The following is a 23,354-nucleotide window of genomic DNA, read 5'->3' on the forward strand; positions in this document are numbered from 1 at the left end:
AGGGTCTGGGAACTATGACCTCTGGGGTCCCTCCAGTCTCATTCAGACCATTAAGTTTGGTCTTTTTACAAGAATTTGAGATCTGCATCCCACTGTTCTCCTGTTGCATCAGGGATTCACTGTTGCATTCCCTTTCAGGGCAGTCATCGGTGGTAGGTCGGCAGCATCTAGTTCTTCTGAACTCAGTCTGATGTAGTGTGTGGTTTATGTGGCCCTTTCTGTCTCTTGAGGTCATCTTTACTGTATGTCTTGGTGTTCTTCATTCTCCTTTGCCCCAAGTGAGTTGTGACCAATTGATGCATCTTAGATGGCTGGTTGCTAGCATTGAAGACCCCAGATGCTACTCACCAAAGTGGGATGCAGAACATTTTCTTAATAGATTTTCTTAATGTATTGGCTAGAATTTTGTTGAAAATTCTTGCATCTACATTCATGAGAGATATTGCTCTGTAATTTTCTTTTTTGCCTGGTGTCATTGTCTGACTTTGGTATCAGGATTATGCTGGCTTTGGAGAATGAATCCAGGAGTATTCCTACCTTTTCTATGGTCTTAAGTAGTTTGAGCAGTATTGGTGTGAGCTCTTCTCTGAATGTTTGGTAAAATTTTCCAGTGAAGCCATCTGAGCCAGGGCCTTTTTTGGTTGGAAGTTGTTTTTTTACTTCTTCAATCTCTTTTCTTGTTATGGGTCTCTTCAGATTTTCAACCTCAGTGTGTGTTAGTTTAGGTAGGTAGTGTGTTTTTAGAAATTTTTTCTAGGTTCTCAAATTTGTTGAAGTACAGTTTTTCATGGTATTCTGTTACGATCCTTTTTATTTCAGTTGGGTCTGTTGTAATGTCCCCCATCTCATTTTTTGTTTTGGGTTATTTGCTTCCTCTCCTGTTTTGCTTTTGTCACTTTGGACAGTGGTTTGTCGATTTTGTTGATCTTTCCAAAGAACCAACTTTTGTTGATTCTTTCTATTGTTTTTCTGTTCTCGATTTCATTTCTTTCTGCTCTAATCTTTATTGTTTCCATTCTTCTGGTGGCCATGGGCTTCTCTCTGTTCTCTTTCTATTTGTTTGAGTTGTAGGACTAACATTTCAATTTTGGCTATTTATTTGTGTGTTTATTGCTATGAATTGCCCTTTAAGTACTGCTTTTGCTGTGTCCCAAAGGTTTTGGTGTGATGTGTTTTCATTTTCATATGATTATAGGAATTTGTTGATTCCCTCTTTGATTTCTTCTATTACTTAGTTGTTTTTAAGCAGGGTGTTAATTCAGTTTTAATGTATTTGATTTTTTCCCTTGCTCTTCCTCTTATTTATTTCTACTTTTATGGCTTTTTGATCAGAGAGAATGCTTTGTATTATTTCATTGTTTTGGATTTTATTGACATTTGCTTTGTGGCCTAAATTTTGGTCTGTTCTGGAGAATGTTCCATGTGCATTGTAAAAGAATGTATACTTTCCTGCTTTTTGGTGGAGTGTTCAGTATATGTCTGTGAGGTCAAGTTGGTTTGATTATGGCCTTTAGATCTTCTGTATCTTTGTTGAGTTTCTTTCTAGATGTTCTGTCCTTTACTGAGAGTGGTATGTTGAAGTCTCCTACTATTATTGTGGAACTGTCAATTTTCCATCCTTTGAATTTTAATAAATTTATGTCTTTATTTCTAAGGTGTGTCTCTTGGAGACTGCATATTGATGGGTCCTGTTTTTTATCCATTCTGTTGCTCTCTGTCTCCTTATGGCTGTGTTTAAGCCATTTACGTTCAGTATGATTACCAATAGATACAAGTTTATTGCAGTCATATTGTTGTACTTTTTTTGTGTGTGTGGTGCTGATGTTTTCTTTGTTCCTCTTTCCTGTTCTGAGTTCCACTGGTGAATTTTCTTTCCTTTCATTATTATGGTTGTTATGTTTATGGAGTCTTTATGCTTTTGTTCTTTTATATTCTGATGAGTAGGTTCGTTAACTTTTTTTGTGGTTACCTTGAAATTTACCCTTATCTTCCGAATTTTGAACCAATCTTTTATTACTTGATTTCGCCTTGATTTCCTCTCCATTTGAAAGTTCTATCCCTACATCGTTTGTTCCCCTTTTGATATTTTGACATTGTCATTTACAGGTTGGTGCCTCTATTTCCCTGTTTTAACTCTTTTCGCTTTATTATTGAGAGGTCTTTACTTAAGTTGGTATCTGGCTGATGCTGCCCTGTGTTCTAGACTCAAGCTGTTGCCTAATGTTGTTGGTTCTCTAACTGAAGGCCTCCTTTTAATATTTCATGTTAGTTTGATTTGGTTTTTATGAATTGCCTTTATTTCTATCTGGTAATGTCCTAATTTTACCATCATATTTGAGAGAGAGTTTTGCAGGATGTATTATTCTTGGTTGGCAGTTTTTTTTTTATTATTATTCCTTTCAAGGTCATATATATGTTATTGCCTTCTTGCCTGCATAATTTCTGCTGAGTAATCAGAGCTTATTATTGTTTTCCCTTTGTATGTGACTTTTTGTGTTTTTTCAAGCTGCTCTCAGGGTTCTTTCTTTGTCTTTGCTTTTGGCAAGTGTGATTATATTTCTTGGTAACTTTCTTTTGAGGTCTATCCTAGATGGGGTTTGTTGAGCTTCTTGGATAGTCAGCTTTTCATCTTTCATGATATTTGGTGAGTTTTCTGCTAGCAAATCTTCAATAGTCTTCTCTGTGTTTTCCATTTTATCCCCCATTCCATAACTCTGATCATACGTACAATCAAGAGATTTTCTTCATTCTTTTCTCTGATTTTTCTTCAAACAAAGTGGCATTCAAGGATATGTCTTTAATCTCACTGATTCTCTCTCCCATTATTTCAGATTTGCTCTTAAAACCTTCTATTGAGTGCCCGTTTCTGAAATTTTGTTATTTATTTTTTGGATTTCTAGTTGCTGTTTTTTTATGATTTCTAATTATTTATTTTGACATTTTGTTCTTGTATTATTTTTCTCAATTCTTCTATTGTTTTTCTGTGTTTTCCTTGATTTGGGCTCTGTTTTCCTCAGTTTTGTCTGTGTTTTCCATCATTTTATCTATTTGTTCCTTGATTTTAGCATTGGTCTCTTTCCTAATCTCTTGGAGAACCCTAAACATTAGTCTTTTGAATTCTATATCAGGTAGTTCCACTGCTTTTTCCTCTTACCAGACGGGTATCTGAGTCTTTGTTTTGGTCACTTGCTGGAGCCATCTTGTCCTGCTTTTTTATATGTTTTGATATTGTCTGCTGTCTCTGCGACATTATTTTCTTTATTTACTGATTGTATATGCATCTTTTTCAGCCTTTGTTTTGATATATCAGGGCAGGTAGTCGGGGCATACGGGACTAGGTGGGGAGAAAGAAAAATGAGAAAGGGGAAAAAAGAAAACAAACAAAAATGGCATGGCAGCAGGCAGGTAGGGGTGGGGAGGGCCTTGCACAGGAGCGGGCTGGTGGCTCTCTGGCCACAGTGGTGCAGTGGGGGCCTGTGGAAATAGGGGAAGGTGGTGTATAGGGTTAGGTGGAAAAAAGAAAGGAAAGGAAAAAAGAAGGGGGAAAAAGCCACATGGTGAGAGGTGCATGGCAGGCCAAGGAGGTGGGTTCATGTTATGGGCCCCAGCAGTGGGAACTGCTAGACTGGAATGGTTCTTGCTGTTACTCACCAGAAGTGTTGAGAGGTGGGAGAGCATGTTTCTCTGTTTACTGGGCACACTTTCTCCTGTTGGGAGCTCTGTGAAGTTGCCTTCCCAAACTCCCTGTCCAGGGTTGTAGCTGGCTGTTTTCCAAAATGGCAATGCTGTATCGTCTTAATTGGCAGGGGACCTCCACTCTGTATCTCTCTTCATTCAATTTTCTGTCAGATTCTTCTTCCATTTGGTGTTTGATCTAGTTCTTTATTCCTTCATTTGATGCTTAGGATTCCAGGATTGACATTTATATCTGTTTTCCTTAGTTTTTCAGGTCTTTGCTTCAGAGGGACAGCATGGTGCGGCTTTCTAGGGTACCATGTTGGCTGCACCACCACCGTTTCTTAATTTGTCCGTTTTAGACCTTGTCTATTGACTTCTGGCCATGGTAGAACAGGATGTAGTTCTCCCATAGAACCAAAAGACACATCTTCTAATTGAAAGGGCCTGAAAAGTGTTTTGTACAATAAGTGGGGGGAAAAAACAAAAATGGCTAGATTTCAGAATCCTAGAGATAAAGGCCCTAAAAGTATCCAAAAAGGAAAATAAAACAGGTCCAACATATATAAAGGATTGGGAATCAGAATGACATCAAAATGCGTGTAGTTATAAGTACATCAGAAGACGCTACTGAGGAAACGAAAAGGCAATCCACTGGATGGAAGAAAAATTTGCAAATCCTATATTTGATAAGGGTCTAGTATCCAGAATATATAAAACATGCTTATAATTCAACAATAAAAATACAAATAACCCAATTTAAAAATGAGCAAAGGACGTGAATAGATATTTCTCCAAAGAAAATATTCAGATGTCCGAGAAATACATGAAAAGATGCTTAATATCATTAGTCATTAGGGAAATGCAAATCACATTGAGTTACCACTTCACATCCCCTTGTTATTACTCTTGTTGGGTGCCCTTGAGTCGATTTCAACTCACAGTGACCCCACATGGCAGAGTAGAACTGCCTCAAAGGGTTTTCTAGGCTGTAATCTTTACGGGAGCAGATCACCAGGTCTTTCTCCCGTGGAGCTGCTGGCAGGGTCTGAACCACCAACCCTTCACTTAGCAGCTGAGCACTTAACCGGCTTACTACCAGGGCTCCTTTCATACCCTCTAGAGGTTGGCTATACTCAAATAGCCAGCAATAATGTTGGTAAGGATGCGGAGAAATTGGAACCTTCATACATTGCTGGTGGCATTATAAAATGATACAGCCAGTTTGGCAGTTTCTTAAAATGTTAAACATAGAGTTGCCTTATCACCCAAGAGTTGCACTCCTAGGTATATACTCAAGAGAATTGAAAACGTATGTCCATATGAAAACTTATACACAAATGTTCATAGCAGCATAGTTCATAATAGGCAAAAAGTAGAAACAACACAGATGTCCATCAATGAATGGATAAACAAAATGTGGTATATTCATACAATGGAATATTATTTGGCAATATAAAGGAGTGAAATACTGATACATGCCACAACATAGATGAACCTTGAAACCATTGTGCCAAGTTAAAGAAGCCAGACACAAAAGGCTACATATTATATGACAGACAGGAGATTAGTGGTTGCCAGGGACTGGGAAAGGGGAACATGGGGAGTGACCGCTTAATAGATATAGGGTTCCTTTTGAGTGATGAAAATATTCTGCAATCAGATAGTGGCACAACGCTGTAAGTGTACTAAAAACCACTGAGACATACACTTTAATGTGGTTAAAATGGTGGATTTTATGTTATGTGAATTTTATTTCAATAAAAAAAGTTTAAAAATTTATGTAGTTATATAAAAATATTTATGGTTAGATTAATAGGATTTATCTTGACCCTCGCAAAGATTGTTCTGTGTAAGGTCAAATAATGTACTCTGACTTCTTTTCTTTCTTATGCAACCCTTTTCTCCCCAGAAGTGCCTTTTCTCAATTGCTTAGTTTTCTGTGAACCTTTGTTGTTAACTTTTAAGTAATGTCACACGTCAAGCAGTATTTTCTCGACCCTCAATTAAAGCCTTTTTTTTTTTTTTCTGGAGTCTTTCTTCTCAAGCCTTCTGTCCTTTTGCTCCAGTCTGGACTGGTTACTGTCTAGATTTTCTATAAGTTGTCATTCAGACATACACTCCCTAGTCTTGGTTCTCTCCCTGTTTTGTTTCCTGAGTTCCATGTTTTCCTTTTTTCTTGCATTACTCTCTTATTTTGTGGGAGCACATTCTCTAGTAGGTTCCTAAGAAAGGATGTGTGGAAAATAAAGTTTTAGAGTCTTTAGGTATCTGAAAATGTATTTAATTACATCCTCACAATTAATTGATAGTTTGGGTGAAGATAGAATTGTAGATCGGAAATAATTTTCCTTCAGAATTTTGATGACATTGCCTCGTTGCCTTATAACTTCCAGTATTGCTGTTGAAAAGCTGACACCATTGTGATACCTGATTCTTTATATGGGATCTCTTTGACCTGTTTTATTTTCCTTTCTGGATACTTTTAGGGCTTTGACTTTATCGATAGTGTTCTGAAATTTTGTCCTTTCATTGATAGGACTTTTTTCCTCCCTCACTTATACTTAACAGTAAGTCCTTTCAGTTAGATGTGAAGCCTTTGGTTCTAGCAAATTTTCTTATATCTTTGATAAATTCTCTCATTTTTCTGTTTCCTTTTCCTGGTGCCCCTGACTTAATCCTATAAAGGCTTTCTTTTTTTCCTTCCATTTTCCATCTCTTTTTGTATTATTCTCTGCAGAAGTTCCTCAACTTGTTATTCCAATTTTCCTGATTACTTTTTTATTTGATAATCCAATTTTAATATTCTAGATTTCTTATAAATAAGGAAACCAGAACACAAAGAGAGTGATGATTTATATGTTTCCCAATGAACTTTCAAAAGTATACTTTTATACTGTATTTAGCACAATTGACTTGGTTTTCTTCACTATAGAAATAATAAAACAAAGAATGGATTAAAGAATATGCTATTTCCATATCAAATACACAGGGATTAGAGGCTAGTAGAAAAGATTATTGTCCACTAGAGAACAGGAATATGTTGTCAGTACCATATACACAGCTCAGACATAATTTTATCTGAATTATTTTCTAGATTTCGATTATATGATAGTGTACATCTGTGTTCAGGAAGCACTTATGTATAGAGTATCACATCAGGAAAAGCTATTGATAAATTTCCCACCAGTTTAATATCTAAGCTTTCTTCTTAGTGTTTCTGTATCAGAAAATATATTTGTTTAAATAGCTTTATATATCAAAATCAATTTAAAGATAGTAACACTTTTCTTTCTCTTTAGACCTTAAGTGATGTTAGAAATCTCAAATTTCCACCACTGTTTACTCAGAAATACCCTCAGGAGGTACGTATAATTCTCATCTTTAATTGCTTTTAGAATCATACTTAGAACATAAGAGGTCCTTAGCTGTCAACTTGTCAGTTTTCGCATTTTACTGATGAGGAAATCAAAGGTCTCTAGAGGAAGGGAACCCGCCCTAAGAACACACAACTTGTTGCAGTCAAAGACGGGCACTTTGGACCCTGGCTTCGCCAGTCCACACTCTCTGCTCCATACTGTATGACGTCCTGTGCACAAATTTTTAGCAACCTTTACTTGAAAGAGAGGCTCTTAAATAAGGCTGAATACCTAGAACAGTAACACCCTCACAAGAAAAGAGTTGTAATATAATAGTGCCATTCACTTCTTTATCATAGAGATTGGAGATGAGTCTTAAGTACTGGCTTATTTCTTAAAAAAAGAAAAAAAAGCATTAGTTTCCATTGCTCACGTGCGTTGGAGTTATACCACTCAAAGTAACACAGTAAATGGTTCAGAAGAGTGGGAAGGGAAAAAGTAAACTGATTTTGATGGCGAATTTTTTTCCCCCGACAGTTTATGGTTATTTTTAATATGTTTCATCCACAGACACATGTCATTTTAAAATTTTATACATTGATAAATCGTGAATTTTCTTAAATAACTAAGTTGAAGCAAATTATGTGTGTCAGTGGTCAAACTGGAAAAAGTCAAAATTTATCCTTCAACATTATAGATAGAATCAAGGATTACCTTAAAAATGAACTTTGTAATGATATATTTAGAAATACACTAACCTAAAATGAAATACGTTTTTACTAAAAATCATTATGTTACCACGTATTCTGCAAAGTTGGTGAATTGATTCTCAACGTGGCTCATGAGAGTATATATTATATTAAAAGGGGCTCAAAAAAGAAAAAAAAAGTCTTGAAGGAGTGTTAAATCTGGATCTTTGGCATGATTATTTTCTAATTGAAATTTTATTGAGACAATTGTAGAGTCACATATAGTTGTAAGATGAAGTTATTTTTAAAGTGTGATTTTTTCACTGTTTAAGAATCATATTCTTTACTGTATGACCCTTTATTATATGTTAGGAAACAACCAGCTACACAAAAATCATCCATGTCTGCTTTCATCAGGGTTTGTCCATGGGCCAAATCCAGCCTGCTGCTGCTTTTTGTGAATAAAGTTTTATTGGAACATAGCCATGCCCATTTATTTACATATTGCCTATGACTGCCTTAATGCTTTAGTGGCAGAGTTGAGTAGTTGTGACGGAGACTGTATGGCTTGCAAAGCTTAAAATATTTACAGAAAAAGTTTAGAGGACTGTGCTGTGGTCTAGACCTAGCCCCGTCATCATGAAACAATTTTTATATTTCAGTATGTGATGGTTCAGCACATGCTCTCTCCGTCCCCTGTGGAACGACCTGAAGCTACAGACATCATTGAAAATGCTGTGTTTGAAGATTTGGAACTTCCAGGGAAAACAGTGCTCAGACAGAGGTCTCGCTCCATGAGCTCATCAGGAACAAAGCATTCAAGACAGCCAAGTACCTCCCGTAGCCCTTTGCCAAGTAATTTGCCTTAAGTTGTGCTGGCAGCCCAAACAGCTGACACAGAATATCCCACCTCTCAGGAATGTGGCTTTCCAAAATTGAGGACTTGAAGATTTTGTTCTTTGCTCAGTTTTATTTTGGACTACCTTTTCGAAGTCATATTTAAACTGGATTCGGGGGCATAGCCTAATTTGAGCCAACTTATGGTTTTTGCTACATTCCAGCAGAAGACTGTCACTAAACTTTTTCACGTGTGGTCCTTTTTCTTCATTGGTCTCTTGAAACTGGCTGGCCAACTCCATAGCCCTCACCTTTTGGCTAGGGAAGTAGACTCGATCTCTAAAATATATAAAAACTGAAGGAAAAAAAAAAAAGATAGAGTTAAAACAGAAATATTTTTATAGTACAATAGTTTAGCAGTGCCCACATGTGGTAACTATATTATTCTAGAAATATGCTTTCTAGAGATATGATGATTTTGAAACTGGTTCCCAAAAAAGCTGACTCCATTTTGTCCCTGGTGGGGAAATTAGGAGTCTGCACTCTTTTGGAGGACAAATAGCACAAATTGTATAAATGGTTTATGTCCGTAGCTAGTTTTATAGTGATATTAAATAGCTTTATTCCTTAGATGGTTCTAGGGAGAAAGTAAGAGCTTTTTGTACTTTTTCCGCCAATAAAGGGAAAATGAAGCTTTTTATGTAAATTGGTCAAAAGTTCTGGCTTGGGGAGGAAAAAGCTGTAGTAGGAAATGAATCATGTATTACAACTAACTTCGTCAAGTATGGCCTTTTTAAACCTAATGAAATCTTCACCGTCTTATATGTAATCCTCTAGGTTGGTTCTTCCCCCAGACTGATTCTAGATAACAGTTTAATCATCTAACTTGACTAACATGTTTTTATTTTTTGCTGTAAATATGTTTACTTTTTATTTATAAAATTCCTGAAATCAATCCATTTGGGTTGGTGGTGTACAGAACGCACTTACGTGTGTTAACTATCATGACTTCTTTCAAGTCTAAATGATTTAATAAAACTTTTTTAAATTACGTATGGTTGACTCTTACTTTGTGGAATTAGCCCCCAAATGGGGGCTAACTTATTCGTAAAGAACATATGTGGAGGAAATAATCCTATATTTACACACTCATTGAGAAGACTCTTCTGTGATATTATTTACAATAATAAAATTCAACTCAACTCATCAACAATCCAAAAGAAAAGAAAATTTATTCTAACCTATTCCAGACAGGTGGCTTCTCTGTTATTTCCCAGAGACTTGGCAGAGCCAAGTCCTATTAAAAATTCACAGGACTCATAACCAAGAGACATTTTTTTGGTGGCTACTCTGTGCCAGGGATCTGGGAACACAGAAGGGACCCTGCACTAAAGGACTGTGCACATGCAAGTTGCACAGATCGCAGAGGCCCAACTGCCTTTGCACGTGCGTCTGAGATGGACTGTATGGAGCCATGAAGACCTGTGCCAAAATGTGTGATTACTTCTGTTTTACAGACGGTGTCCATTGACCTGCCCCACAAACATATGAGCAATGTGTAAGCTGGATAAACACTTCACAAGTATCTGCACTCTATCCAGACTCTCACATTAATAGTGCTGCTGACCGGTGTGCATCTTCCCAAGTCCTGCTTGGCTCCTGGTCATCCATCCCTGTCTCCTTCATCTCTTGGTCTGCCTACTTCACTTGCAAACCCCTACTTCCTCTACACATTTGTGCTTTTGATTTCTTCCTAGCTCCTACCCCACTCAATCCCAGCTGCAGAGCTTTTGACCCTCACAGCGACCCTGGCAGGTAGCCTTAGCAGGCGTTAGTTATCATGATTGTTCTACTTAGAATGAAAGCAAGATCCCAAAACGTGCTGTGGTTTGCCCAGGATCACAAAGTGAGCAAGTAGCAGATATTTTGATTCCAATGCAGTATTTTTCTACTCCCTTGTACCAGGTTATTTAGGAATTTATAAATTCTTACATGATATAATCATGCTTTCTTTCGTTTTAATCCTGGGTGTGTCATTGCTTATAGCAACCCCATGTGACAGAGTAGAACTGCCCCAAGGAGTTTCCTAGGCTGTAATCTTTATGGAAACTGATCACCAGGTCTTTCTCCCACAAAGCTGCAGGTGGTTCAAACTGCCAACCTTTCTGTTAGTAACTGAGTGACCCCATGGCACCTAACGACAACATGTCATTGCTAGAAAACAGGTGTGGGGAGGTTATCTGGCTGGGCCAGCAGTACCCAAGTCTGCAAAGGTAACCAGAACGGAGTCTTTTGCACGCTCACCCAAAGCCTTGTTTAGGGACTTGAAGCCCCACCTCCTCACCAAGAGCTGTTGCTCTTCTTGCTTCTCTCCAAGCCCCTCCCTCCACACTGCCTCAGTTTTTAGCTCTTTGTACTTAACACCATAGTCGGGCCAGGTCAGTTTCCCTTGTTCATGGCCACACTACCAGAGAAACTGCTTCTTGTAATCCCAGTAGCATCTACCGTAAAGCCTGATACTTGATTAAATATTTGAAGAATTGGATTTGGGAAATATAATGTGTATGCTCGACGTAGCTGCAGCCCGCAGGAAATAAATACCCAAAATGAGAAGAAAACAAATGTACCAATCACTGCAGTAAAAGTTTGGCAAAAGTGAAGGGAAAAGATGGTTTAACAATCTTGATGTTAAAAACAGGTAAGTCAAATTCTGGAAGTCTAAAAGACATGGACCTTACGCTATAAATGAAGGAGGAATGTGCTGGGCGACTGCTTAGAGCCCTATGGCTCTGCCTGGTAACAGTCTCTTTCAGTCTAGCTCCCTGGTTCCCTCTGCACACTGGAGAGTGGAACATCCCTCACCTCCAGCACTGCCACCTGGGAGGATATAGATGGGCCTGTTGACACATCCCAGGAGCCTATGACACACACCCACATCGTGGTTCCGTTTGGGTCCTGTTCAAGGTTCTTCATCTCTCAGGAGGACAGCGGCTGGTCCAGAGGTGAGGAGACAGGAATTCTGAAGATGAAACTGTCTACTCTCCCTTCGCCTCAGTAGCAGACAGGAGCTGACAAGATGTGAGGAGGGGATTGTCTTCACATTGTTTCTCGCTGGTGCTTTTCTCTGGATGCATTTATAACAAAACCCATTTCTGTGCCATTTTTCTCCAAGGAAGTGGAGACAGACAAGCTTCCAAGGCAACCACGGCCCCTGGAGTCACTCAGTCTTACTCCTGGAGAAATCCAGAACTAAGCAGGAACTCTGGATGTTTTCTGGACCACCTCGGGGGACATTTGCTCTTCCCATCGCTAGCTGCAATTGGGTCAGCTCTCCAACTCATGGCGACTCCACATGCAATGGAAAGGAATGCTGCCTGGTCCTGCACTAAGCCCATGATTTGTTGTGGATCGGGCCGTTGTGCTCCATAGGGTTTTCACTGGCTGATTTTCAACAATAGATTGTCAGGCCTTTCTTCCTAGTCTGCCTTAGTCTGGAAGCTCTGCTGAACCTATTTGGCATCATAGCAGCATGCAGTCCTCCCCTGGCAGATGGGTGGTGGCTGCACATTAGGTGCCTGGGCCGCAAGTCGATCCCCAGGCTCACATGGAAGGAGACAAAGACAATGCTATCGCTGACCCAGATTTGCTTAGACGCTTCCCCGGATTTGCTTAGACGCTTCCCCCTGGGGAGAGTCTATCCCTGCAACTAAGGTGGCTGCCACCAGGTGACTCATTTTTCACCTTTTCCCCCAAGAAGTAGATAACAGAGGACTGAGATAAAGAAGATGCTTTTACATGTAAGCATATCCCCCTCCCCAAACAGATCATGAGAACAACATAACAGGTGTGTCAACTGGTGGTTGACCTAAACAGACCGGAGATTCACCACATCAAGTCCCATAATGCTTTTGCCATGAAATGCTTTTTAGTTCATCATGTGGACGATGACGTAAAGCAACAAACACAGGTTCAATATGTTCACTGGCTGCTTCACTGACCGTTCTTCCTATAATTCTTGGCATCCCTGGTCTTGCAGCTAAGTTGCAAAATGATTTCTGACATTTACTCTGCAGGATAACTTGTCTGCCCTGCACTGCTTTGCTCAGCAACCCCCTCTTTGGAGCAGCAGAGCAGCTTCCTTCTGACTCCTTCATGCTGTGGTGGGCTAGGAGAAAGCTGGAGAAAGCAGAGGGAACAGCCCGTGTGAAGGCTTGTTGGGGCAGGAGGGGTGAGAAAGAGAGCTCTCAGTGGTGGGGGTGGAGAGAAGCAGACCAACAGGGCCAGGATGCTGGAACTAATGGAATATAGAAGGTGAAAGAGAATCTAGGATAGCTCCTGGGTTTCTGCTGTGGGAACTTTAATAGAATTCAGAAGAAGGAAAAGGGGGTGGTTTGGAGACGGGAAATGACAGGTGTTCCTTTCTGAAAATGATGAGTACTGATGACCCTGGCAAAAAGTTGGGGCTCTATGCTGGAGAAAATGGGAAGCCATTGAAAATGTCTGAGCTTTGGTAGGATGTGAGGAGATCCTTTAAGATCACAGTGGCAACTGATGAAGAGAAATGACTGGAGGATAGGAGTTGGAGACAGCGAACCAGTCCTGAGGCCACAGCCTTTGTCCGGGCAGTGGTCAAAGCTGAGCCAGGTCAGTGGGCATCAGAAGGCACCCCTTGTCCTTCCAACATGTGCTGACTTTCAGCAACACAGAGGAGGACCCTCTATCGCTGCTTTTTAGTGTTGAGTTTTGAAGGATTTCTTCAGGAGTGCTCAGTGTGTGGGTCCCTATTTGGAAAGAACCTGCTGCCTTCCACAATAATGTTAGCTTTTAGGCAGCACCCAGTGGACACTGTCGGAAACAATGACAGCCACTTTGAGATCAGCTTGTTATGAGTCAGAATAGACTCGACAGCAACGGTTTTATTGCTAGCAGCAAAAAAAAAAAAAATGTGGGTAGGAAGAGGGAGAGGGAGCAACGCAAGGTTTGGTGGCACAGACTACAGGAGGCTGGGGAAATGTCCACTACCCAGAAAGGTCACCAACGTGCCCATGGAGAGTGAGGGTGTTTGATGGTGAGAGATAATGAAGGGGAAAGGGTGTTCTCGTTCCAAAAGGATGGCTTGAAGAATACCTCAGGGGAATGGCTGAATAAATGGCGATACATCCATAAGATGGATATTATGTAACTATTAAAACAAATGAGTCAGCACCATAAGTGGAATTAGTAAATCACTTATTAAGCAAAAAAGCAACCAATGCTAGTTGTAGAGAAATGTTATTGGCATAACTGCAACCACACAAAACAGCTTCTCTGTGGGTTTAAATGAAATAGCCTCACGAGGGTAGAGAAAGCTTCCAAAGGATCCACACCAAGTTCACACTGGGTACCCTGCAAGAGTGGAGCCGGGGAAGGAGGTTGAGGGAGAAGATTATTAACTTTAATATGCATCTCAATATTGTTGGACTTCTTCCTGTGGGCATAATACTTTTGCAATTAGTAATAATAAATTAGTAAGATAAGAAAGAGAAGCCAATAAGCATTGTAAAGCATTTACAATATTTTAATCAATCATTATCTGTAGCCTGCTTTATAGGTTAGAAGTTAACGTGTTCTCATTTCATTCTACCAGGACCTCTGCAAAGCAGGCATTTTCATTGCTGTTTCACCTTGATGAAACAGAAAACACAACCATTTAAATAACTTGACAGTAACGTAATAGGAAGGTGTAATAATCCACTCATCATCCCACCACCCTTTCAGCATAACAATTTCTCTGGATTCTCTGCAATCCAGAGGGCTTTTCAGAGGAGGAATGGACGACAAAATGGCTCATTACTACTTACCAAAACCAAAAACCAAACCCAGTGCCGTCGAGTCGATTCTGACTCATAGCGACCCTATAGGACAGAGTAGAACTGCCCCATAGAGTTTCCAAGGACAGCCTGGCGGATTCGAACTGCTGACCTTTGAGGTAGCAGCCATAGCACTTAACCACTATGCCACCAGGGTTTCCACCTTTAGTATAAAATCTGGTAAACAGTGAGAACTCTAAATTAAGGCTTAAAATAAAAATCACAACTTCTGTTCTTCAGCTCTAAAGTGGGCATAATCCACTGGAGGGTTATTGAGAGGATTAAAGGGATATAACTATGGGTTAAAGAGTCATACAAATATATGCATATATGCAAATCTATGGCTATATGAGCAGGGAGGTGTGGCAAAACCCCTGGCTGTTACTGTTGGTGACTTTGGAGTGCAAATGAGGGAAACAGGAGAAAATGAAGATGGTAAGAAAAAAAAAATCCATAGTAAAATATGTAGAATATAAAACTTCATGACTTTCCTGCAAAAACGTAGACATTGAAATTGTGCATATTGACAAGGACTAGAGGCTGATAGTTGACTAAATTAGAATATCGTGTTATTCAAATATGAAAGTATGTTTGTTTTTAAAGTAATAAATAAACATCTTTTGTTATACTGAGGGATTTGGGGCAGCCATGCGTGGGGTTAGGAGCCCTGGTGGCGCGGTGGTTAAAGCTCTCGAATGCCAGCCGAAAACTCAGCGGTAAAGATTACAGCCTTGGAAACTATGCGGACAGTTTTACCCGGTCCTTTTGGGTCGCTATGAGTCGGAATGGACTCAACGGCAGTGAGTTTTTTGGTTTTGGTACGTGTGGGGTTTGATGCTGGAAAATTCTCCTTTCTTCCGGGACTTTGACCCTAAGCTGTTGGTCAACAGGGTAGGCCGCGAGGCTTCAGTCGTTGACTCTGCGGGGAGCCGGGGCGCAGCGTGGCCGCAGGGTTTGGAGATCAAAGATAGGAAGATGCAATACGGATTCTTGGAGCGGTGGCCTGGAATCTCTCTGGCGCAGCTGGGAGCGGAGCCAAGAAGTGCTGGCTGCAGAAACCTGGCCGGGGAGGCAGAACAGCCCAGACTGGCCAGGTGGGGACCAACAAAACACCCAGGAAAAGGGGGCTCTGCGGGCTTGGGGCGCTCCGGGTTCTTCGGCAACGGGTTTGGGGGACACTAGGTCTCAGGGAGTCAGTACGGCGACAGTTCCGTTTGTGAGGCCGAAGCAGCAAGTACCACAGGCGATGGAGGTGCGGTGCGGGGGAAGAGGAGAGGCGGAAGAACTGGTCCACGGACGGTCATTAATTACCACCCAGCCGGCGCCCTCTGGTTGAATAGATCCGCGGGGGCTGGGGCGCCGGCTTGCTGGCCGAGCAGTTACCTGCTGAGCAACAACAGGGTGGGATCCTTGGTGGCAGGAGCGGATTAACCAGTATGTAAGTTTTTTTTTTTTTTTTTTTTTAGGTACGCAGGGGCTTACAGTAAGCAAGGTACACTCGGGCTTAGTTTACTTAAATCTGTAGTGCACAATTTCACATGTGGTCAAAAACAGGTGAAACTGTGCACTACAGATTAGTAACCAGGCAGAAGTAAGTTCAGCATACCCTGTTTATTGAGCAATCGTTCTGCTTGGTGAATTTCAAGAGCAAACGTTTCTGGAAGGCAGGCTGCATATCAAGTCCTATACTAAAACCCCATACCTGATTTCATAGCAACCCTGTAGGACAGGGTAGAACTGCCCCATAGGGTTTCCAAGGAGCTGCTTGTGGATTCCAGCTGCTGACCTTTTGGCTAGCAGCTGAAGTCTTAACCATTAGGCCACCAGGGCTCCAAGTCCTATACTAAAAAACAAAACCAAATCCCTTGCCCTTAAGTGGATTCTGATCCTAAGTACCTTATATTCATGAAATCTAATCTAAAGCCTCGTAGTCCCTGGGTGGTATAAACAGTTAACGCACTTAGCTGCTAACTTAGAGGCTGGAGTTCGAGTCCACCCAGAGGCACCTTGGTTTCAAGAAAGGCCCCCAAGTCTGCTTCTGGAAAGTCAACCACTGAAAACGCTATGGAACACAGTTCTACTCTAACATACATGTGGTTGCCATAGGTTGGAGTGGATTTGACGGCAACTGGAAACAATAAAAAGCTGGGATATCTAATTCTCACAACCATCGTGGGAGAGATCATCTCATTTTTCAGAGGAAACTGAGGTTTACTGAGTTTAAGGGTTTACCCCCTTCCTAACCTCCATGGGTTTAATCAGGTAAATCACAGAAGGTGAATTGCAAATGTTGAAAGGAAGGAAGGCAGGAGAAAGGGAAGGAAAGAAAAGAACTCAACTTCTCTAGTCGCCAGGGAAAGACAGCTGAAAGCAATGGTGAGATCCCATTTTCTTTAAAGATTTATCTGTGAGCAGAAGGTGTGATGAAAAGAACACTGTCATTAGGATTGCAAGCTGGGGTGGATGTCTGTGGATTTTTTGGTCAGTATTGGTCTAAATTTGAAAGCTAGTTCCCCTTGACAGCAGCAATTCTACTTTTAGGGATGCAGAAATATATAACCTTAGTGGGAAACCCAAACAAGAGTCTTTTTTTTTTTTAGGTGCTTTACCCATGGTCCCCGGGCTACTGGGAAGTGTGAACCTGTTGGGTCCAGCCCTAATTCCCGAACTGGGGTTTCCATCTCACCATAATCACTGCCTTGGGCATCTCCATCACCAGCCAGCTTTTTCAAGTCCGAGTGTTCACCTTTGGGTGAATCCCCAGGGCATGCTTGCTAAAAGGCACATTTCTTTCTGGGGCCTCTTCCAAGATGTGAAAGAACCGAAAGCATTAGGGACGGGTGCCCTAGAACCTGCATTTTTAAAAAAGCTCCCCTTATTGGCTCAAGTAGACACATGAGACTATGTGGGCAGCTCCTGTCTGGAGGCGAGCTGAGAGGGCAGAGGGGGACAGAAGCTGGTTGAATGGACACGGGGAATACAGGGTGGAGAGGAGGAATGTGGTGTCTCACTGGGGTGGGGAGCAGCTAGGAGTACATAGCAAGGTGTGTATAACTTTTTGTATGAGAGACTGACTTGTAAACTTTCACTTAAAGCACAATAAATAAATTAAAAAATGCCTAGGTGATACTAACTCACGATTACTCAGAATCCACTTGATGGCAACGAGTTTGGGTTTTGGTTTAGGTGTTATTAAAGCACAACTTCTCAACCTTGATAGCATGTTAGAATACTGGGACCTTTAAAAAATCCCCACATCCAGGAGGCATCCCAGTACAATAAATCAGAAACTCTGGGTGTGGGACCCAGGCATCAGGATTCCAATGGACAGTCAAGGCAGAAAGCCATTGGCCTCGCCCAGGGCTAGATTAAGGCATGGGAGAGCCCTAAACACTGATAATCTGGGTGTCCTCTCCTCTGTTTACTCACCAATTCCAATGGGACATGTATTATACAGATATTCGAGGCTTAACGTCCAGGATCCATTCTGTGAAATACATTATGTGATTTGGACGTTGTGTGAACACCATTATTATATACAGGAGACAGGCACCTGATGGTCACGGGTCAGGCCTGGGACCTGTGCCAACACAGCAAAATCTTTGGCTCTGCCGCCACCGGTCCTGAGTGGTTGCCATCCAGTCTGGGAGATCCAGCTCCCTTCCCTTCCTTCCTTCCTTCCTTCCCATCTCCCCTAAAGGGCTTTAAATTCTTCCAGACCCACCCACCCCAGCCCAGACACCTCTGCAGCCACCACAGTGGAAGAAACCACGGCCTCGAACCCGGCATGGTGAGCAGGGCCCTGGGCCAAGTGGCGCGGTGGTCTCAGTGGGGCATCCCCTGGGCGGCTCAGTGGCATCTGCGCGCTGTCCTTGCCTGAGGGGAGCATGGTGGGACTGGCAGCCACCGAAGGGTACCCTAACTCTCTCCCTCTGCCTTCCCGGGGCCGGGGCTGACGTTGGAAGGGAGAGCTAGGAGAGACAGATCTTCCACTTAGAGAAATATGTCGGCCACGTCTGTTCTCAGATCAGGATAACCTTACCGCACGTAAGTGCGGCCTGACATTGTCCAAAGGGACGTTAAGCAATGCTTACCTGTATATATTGTGAGGATGGCGCAGGACCCGGCAATGTTTCCTTCTGCTGTACACAAGGTCTCTCTGAGTCGTAGCTGACTAGTTAGCAACTAAAAACAAAACGTATAAATGTATGTGTGTGTTAGCTATCCACGATGTAACTTCTTTTTAAACGCAACTATAATATTAGCGATTGGATCAAAAGTGGCTTAGGCCATTTCAGCAGAATAAGATGTATGGGATTGTAAAATTTTTAGTGGATGCGGGGGCACTAAGATTTTTACCGTATACCACATTTTCTGTGAAAAGAATATTCCACATATTCTACAACAGAGAAAATGAGTCAGTGAACTTATTTGTTTCAACAATCAATGTAAAATTCTGTTGATGTCCCACAACACAAAGAACAGGACACAAATATGAGGGTGTACTCCCTCTGAAGACTTGTTTCGGTTCGCTTTGCCCTGGACAGGACCAAATAGGTCAGGAGTCAGAAGATGATGGTGTTGCCGACACATTCTTATCTGGTTGATGAGACGGCATGTGAGGTTATACCTGATAGATCTGAAATGAAAAGGAAAATATAATAGTTATTGCATACAAAATTTATAAAATGTACATTTTATTTCTTTGTGGAATTGTTTAACTCCCATATTTAGAGATATGTAAAAAAAAAAAATTTTTTTTTTTTTTTTAACAGCACCACTTTTTGACAAGTAAGTTTGTTTTGTAAGTCATAACAATATCAATTTGTTAAAAGAAAGTCTGGAGGGGAGTGGAAAATAAAATACATTTATATGATTTTTATTATCTAAGTGTTCATTTATTTCCTCAAGGAATTGTTCAATTTCCTTACACGGAGATACATAAATATTCTGATAAAATATGTATATAAAATATAAAAATAAATGCCCTTTGTTCCTTTTTGGAAGACAAATTTAGAAACCCACTCATTGCAAAACAGAAATATATTTTGCACGATAAATAAATGTTAAATTATGTGTCCTCTTAATATGCCTAATACCTCATTTATTAGCATGCATAGAGTAATATCAAGCATTGTTTCTCACACAACAGACAACAAAAAAGAAACTCACTTGATACATAAGTTAAAACTTTATTAATATTTCCTGTATTTCTGGACATTTGCTACGTTAGTATTAAATTATTGCCTAGGTTAATTTTATATTAAATATATGCTAGATTCTTTCTGCATGTATGCCAAACATATTTAAAGTTATAAATATTATTGTTTATAAAACATAACTCCGTAAGTAAATACTATACAGTTAAAAAGTAACTTGATTGAACTCACTGCAATAGTCAACTTATTTGCGTTCCCTCACTTTTGCTTGTCATCTGGGACTGGCGCTCCCATTGGCTGTTTATCAGGATGTGCTCAAGGGCATACCCTTGTGTTTGTATCATGGCAAATAGCATTGCTGGCCCTCCTGGCTGTAGTTGCTGGACCAGCAGACGTGGATGTACAAGACTGTTCTCTCAAAATGGATCAGAGAACTATTAATATAATCCACCTTTGCCCAATAACTGCTCATGTTGGATCCAGGTGCATGCTGGGTGAATGTAGCAAGAGTTAGACTTGACAGCCCACCCCCACCTCTTGTTTATTAGAAAGAAATAGTATATTCCAAAGAGACATACCAAGATAAAGAGTTTCAATTACACAGAAGGGGACTGTAGGAGACAGGTGTCATTAAAGGTGTTGAAGTGGTAGAGGCCTCCAAGCTTTGTCAAAGAGTGTAACAGGCTGCTCCGTAAAAGTAAAAGCAAAGAGTTTTATTAAGGGCAAGAGATACAGTTTGAACCAGGAAACACAGATACAAAATGAATATTCCAAGTGTTCCACCACTGACGGAGAGGTGAGCTTTTATACAAAGGTGGAAAGGGAGTACCAGATCATAGTCATGGGCGCTTGGGATCACGTATGGTTGCAAGGCAATAACAAGCTAAAATTTTAAAAAAGTTAATCTGTTTTCTAACGGATTTTCTGGAGCCAACCTAGTAAGCATTTTTCTGAGAGATCTGCATATACATTCTTCCTGGTGTAAGCATTCTCCTGAGATCATCTTAACAAATATTTCCTGACAAATGTTTCTTCACAAAGTACAATTTTGACCCCCTCTGTCATTTTCTGGGATTTTTTTTTTTTTCCCATCATTTTCTGGGAAACCTGGTGGTGTAGTAGTTAAGAGCTACAGCAGCTAACCAGAAGGCCAGCAGTTTGAATCCTCCAGGTTCTCCTTGGAAACCCTATGAGGCAGTTCTACTCTGTCCTATAGGGTCACTATGAGTGGGAATCGACTCAACGGCAATAGGCTTTTTTTTTTTTTTTAATTGTTTTCTGAGGGTGGTTAAAGTTTCACAAGAAGTTACATGTCATAAAGCTCTAAATCACAGGTTCTTGTCTTAGGAAGGAAACCTGGTGGCATAGTGGTTAAGTGCTTTGGCTGCTAACCAAAAGGTCAGCAGTTCAAATCCACCAGGCACTACTTGGAAACTCTGTGGGGCATTTCTACTCTGTTCTATAGGGTAGCTATGAGTCAGAATCGACTTGATGGCAATGGGTTTATTCTTAGGAAGACAGAAAGGATGACTTAGGACAGGCTAACGCTTAATTTAAAAATGGAGTTTTGATTCAGGTTTGGGTCAGTCACTTTTTAAATCATGCCAAGTACCTCAGTTTTAGAGCGCCCTCACACAGCTTAAACACACTTGTGTGTGGGCACCCGTGACCCTGCATGGACTTTATTTCCAGCTGGCATATTCTCATGCGCTGGAGCTGGTATCAATTTCATTTAGTGCTCTGCCAGTTCCCCCCACTGCTGTGCTCACTTTTCCTCGTGTCCTGTTTGCTTGGCATCTATGGATCTTTGCTTTGAACAACTGGTGGCCCTGTTTTGTTGATGCTCTAGTATGTGCTTACCTTGCTTACTGCGTAATCCTTCCCTGGTGTCACTCCTCAAAGTGTGGCTGGTGGACCAGAAGCATGACATCACCTGGAATGCTGTTAAGAAAACCAAATCCGTTGCCATCCAGTTAATTCCAACTCATAGTGACTCTATAGGACAGAGTAGAGCTGTTCCATAGAGTTTCCAAGGCTATAAATCTTTACGGAAGCAGACTGCCATGCCTTTCTCTCGAAGAGTGGCTAGGGGGTTTGAACCATGACCTTTCAGTTAGCAGCCAAGCACTTAACCACTTGGCCACCAGGGCTCCTTGGAAGGCTGTTAGGAAGGCAGAACCTCAGGTTCCATCACGGATCTGCTGAATTGAAAAGCACATTTTAAGTGATTCATATGCATATTAATGTGGGAGACTTTCTAGATTTATTTCAACTTTCCTCCTGCAGTCTTTTCCTAGAGTAACTCTTACAGAGTAGGCTGGAACTCTGGGCTGGCACCAACGAGAAAGAATGTAGCTGGTTCCTGGTTCATTCCACTAACATAGGGAAGGAGTTATTCTAGAAGAAGCTATAATAACCCTTTCTCTTGATGTCTAAAATCTATGGACCAACACAGGCTGAAGGAGAATTGCTTAGCAGCAGTACAAGTGCAGACAATCAGAACTCTAAGTTGATAAAAAGCTGAATGTCAATCAACAAAGTGAAACATCCCACACAACTTCAGATGCAATCAGGTTGCATTCATTGGTCCCCATCACTTCTCACTGGACCACAAAGCTGATCTTCCTGCCTCCAGTCTTGAACCAACTCATCTCTACCTGCACACCGGCTGCGCAATGAATGTTTTACAGCACAAATAGGTCATGTTATTTCCTGCTTAACATCATCTGAAAGCTCCTGATCATCCTCAGGTTAAAAGTCAGACTCATGATCTTGGCATACGCAGCCCTCCACCAGCTGGCCCTGCTGAGCCTCAGCTGTTAGTTATCGAGTGCTTCTATAATAGAAATACCACAAGTGGATGGCCTTAACAAAGAGAAGTTTATCCTCTCACTGTTTAGGAGGCTAGAAGTCCAAATTCAGGGCACCAGCTGCAGGGTAAGACTTTCTCTCTCTGTTGGCTCTGGGGGAAGGTCCTTGTCATCAATCTTCCCTGGTCTAGGAGTTCCTCAGCACAGGGACCTCAGGTCCAGAGGATGTACTCCCCTCCTGGTTCTTCATTTTTGGTGGTAGGAGGTCCCCGTCTCTCTACTGGTTTCTCTCTTTTATATCTCAAAAGAGATTAACTCAAGATACAACCTAATCTTGTAGGTTGAGTCCTGCCTCATTAACATAACTGCCTCTGATCCTGCCTCATTAACATCATAGAGGTAATTTACAACACCTAGGAAAATCACATCAGATGAAACAATGGTGGACAATCACACAATACTGGGATTCATGGTCTTACCAAGTCATCGCTCATTTGGGAGGACTCAATTCAATCCATGACAATTCCCCCCACCTTGTGCCCACACTTCTGTTAGGTACAATGAATCAGCCACTGTCCTTTCCACAAGCTTCCTTGCTCCTCTGCTTAGCACACATATACTAGCACATCCAGCCTTGTCTGCCACCCCCTTTCTACGTGCCCTCCTCAGCCCCTAGGAAGCCCCACCTCTCAGGTCAAGTCTCAGGATTTTGGTCTCTGTGAAGCTCCTTGTGATCAGCATCCCCTCACCCCACCCAAAAATGAGGAAGGAATGAGCATGATGTCACTAGGAAGAGGCGTGTCACCTGATTTTAGATTAGAAGACCTGCCAATGAGAACAGTGTGACTCTGTCCCCCAGGGCACAGCTTTTAAGAGTTGGGACCCCTGCTTGCACAGGTTAGGATACAGGTTTAGGTGTGAGCAACAGAAACCAAATCAATGGTGACATTAACCAGCAGTTCTCAACCTTGGTTGC

The 23,354-nt window shown here is 41.3% G+C and overlaps 1 protein-coding gene across 1 annotated transcript in view; it reads left to right on the top strand.

Annotated features, from left to right (window-relative positions):
• The window catches only part of EIF2AK3 (eukaryotic translation initiation factor 2 alpha kinase 3), a 100,660-nt gene extending 91,067 nt beyond the window's left edge, over positions 1-9,593 (top strand). The window contains exons 16-17 of the mRNA XM_049856431.1: positions 6,978-7,040; positions 8,386-9,593. Coding sequence (XP_049712388.1) covers positions 6,978-7,040; positions 8,386-8,592 — 270 coding nt within the window. The 3' untranslated portion in view covers positions 8,593-9,593. The remainder of the gene's footprint in view (positions 1-6,977; positions 7,041-8,385) is intronic.
• The last annotated feature ends 13,761 nt before the right edge of the window (positions 9,594-23,354 follow it).

The sequence above is a fragment of the Elephas maximus genome, chromosome 17, assembly GCF_024166365.1.
Source record: "Elephas maximus indicus isolate mEleMax1 chromosome 17, mEleMax1 primary haplotype, whole genome shotgun sequence".
Lineage (NCBI taxonomy): Eukaryota > Metazoa > Chordata > Mammalia > Proboscidea > Elephantidae > Elephas > Elephas maximus.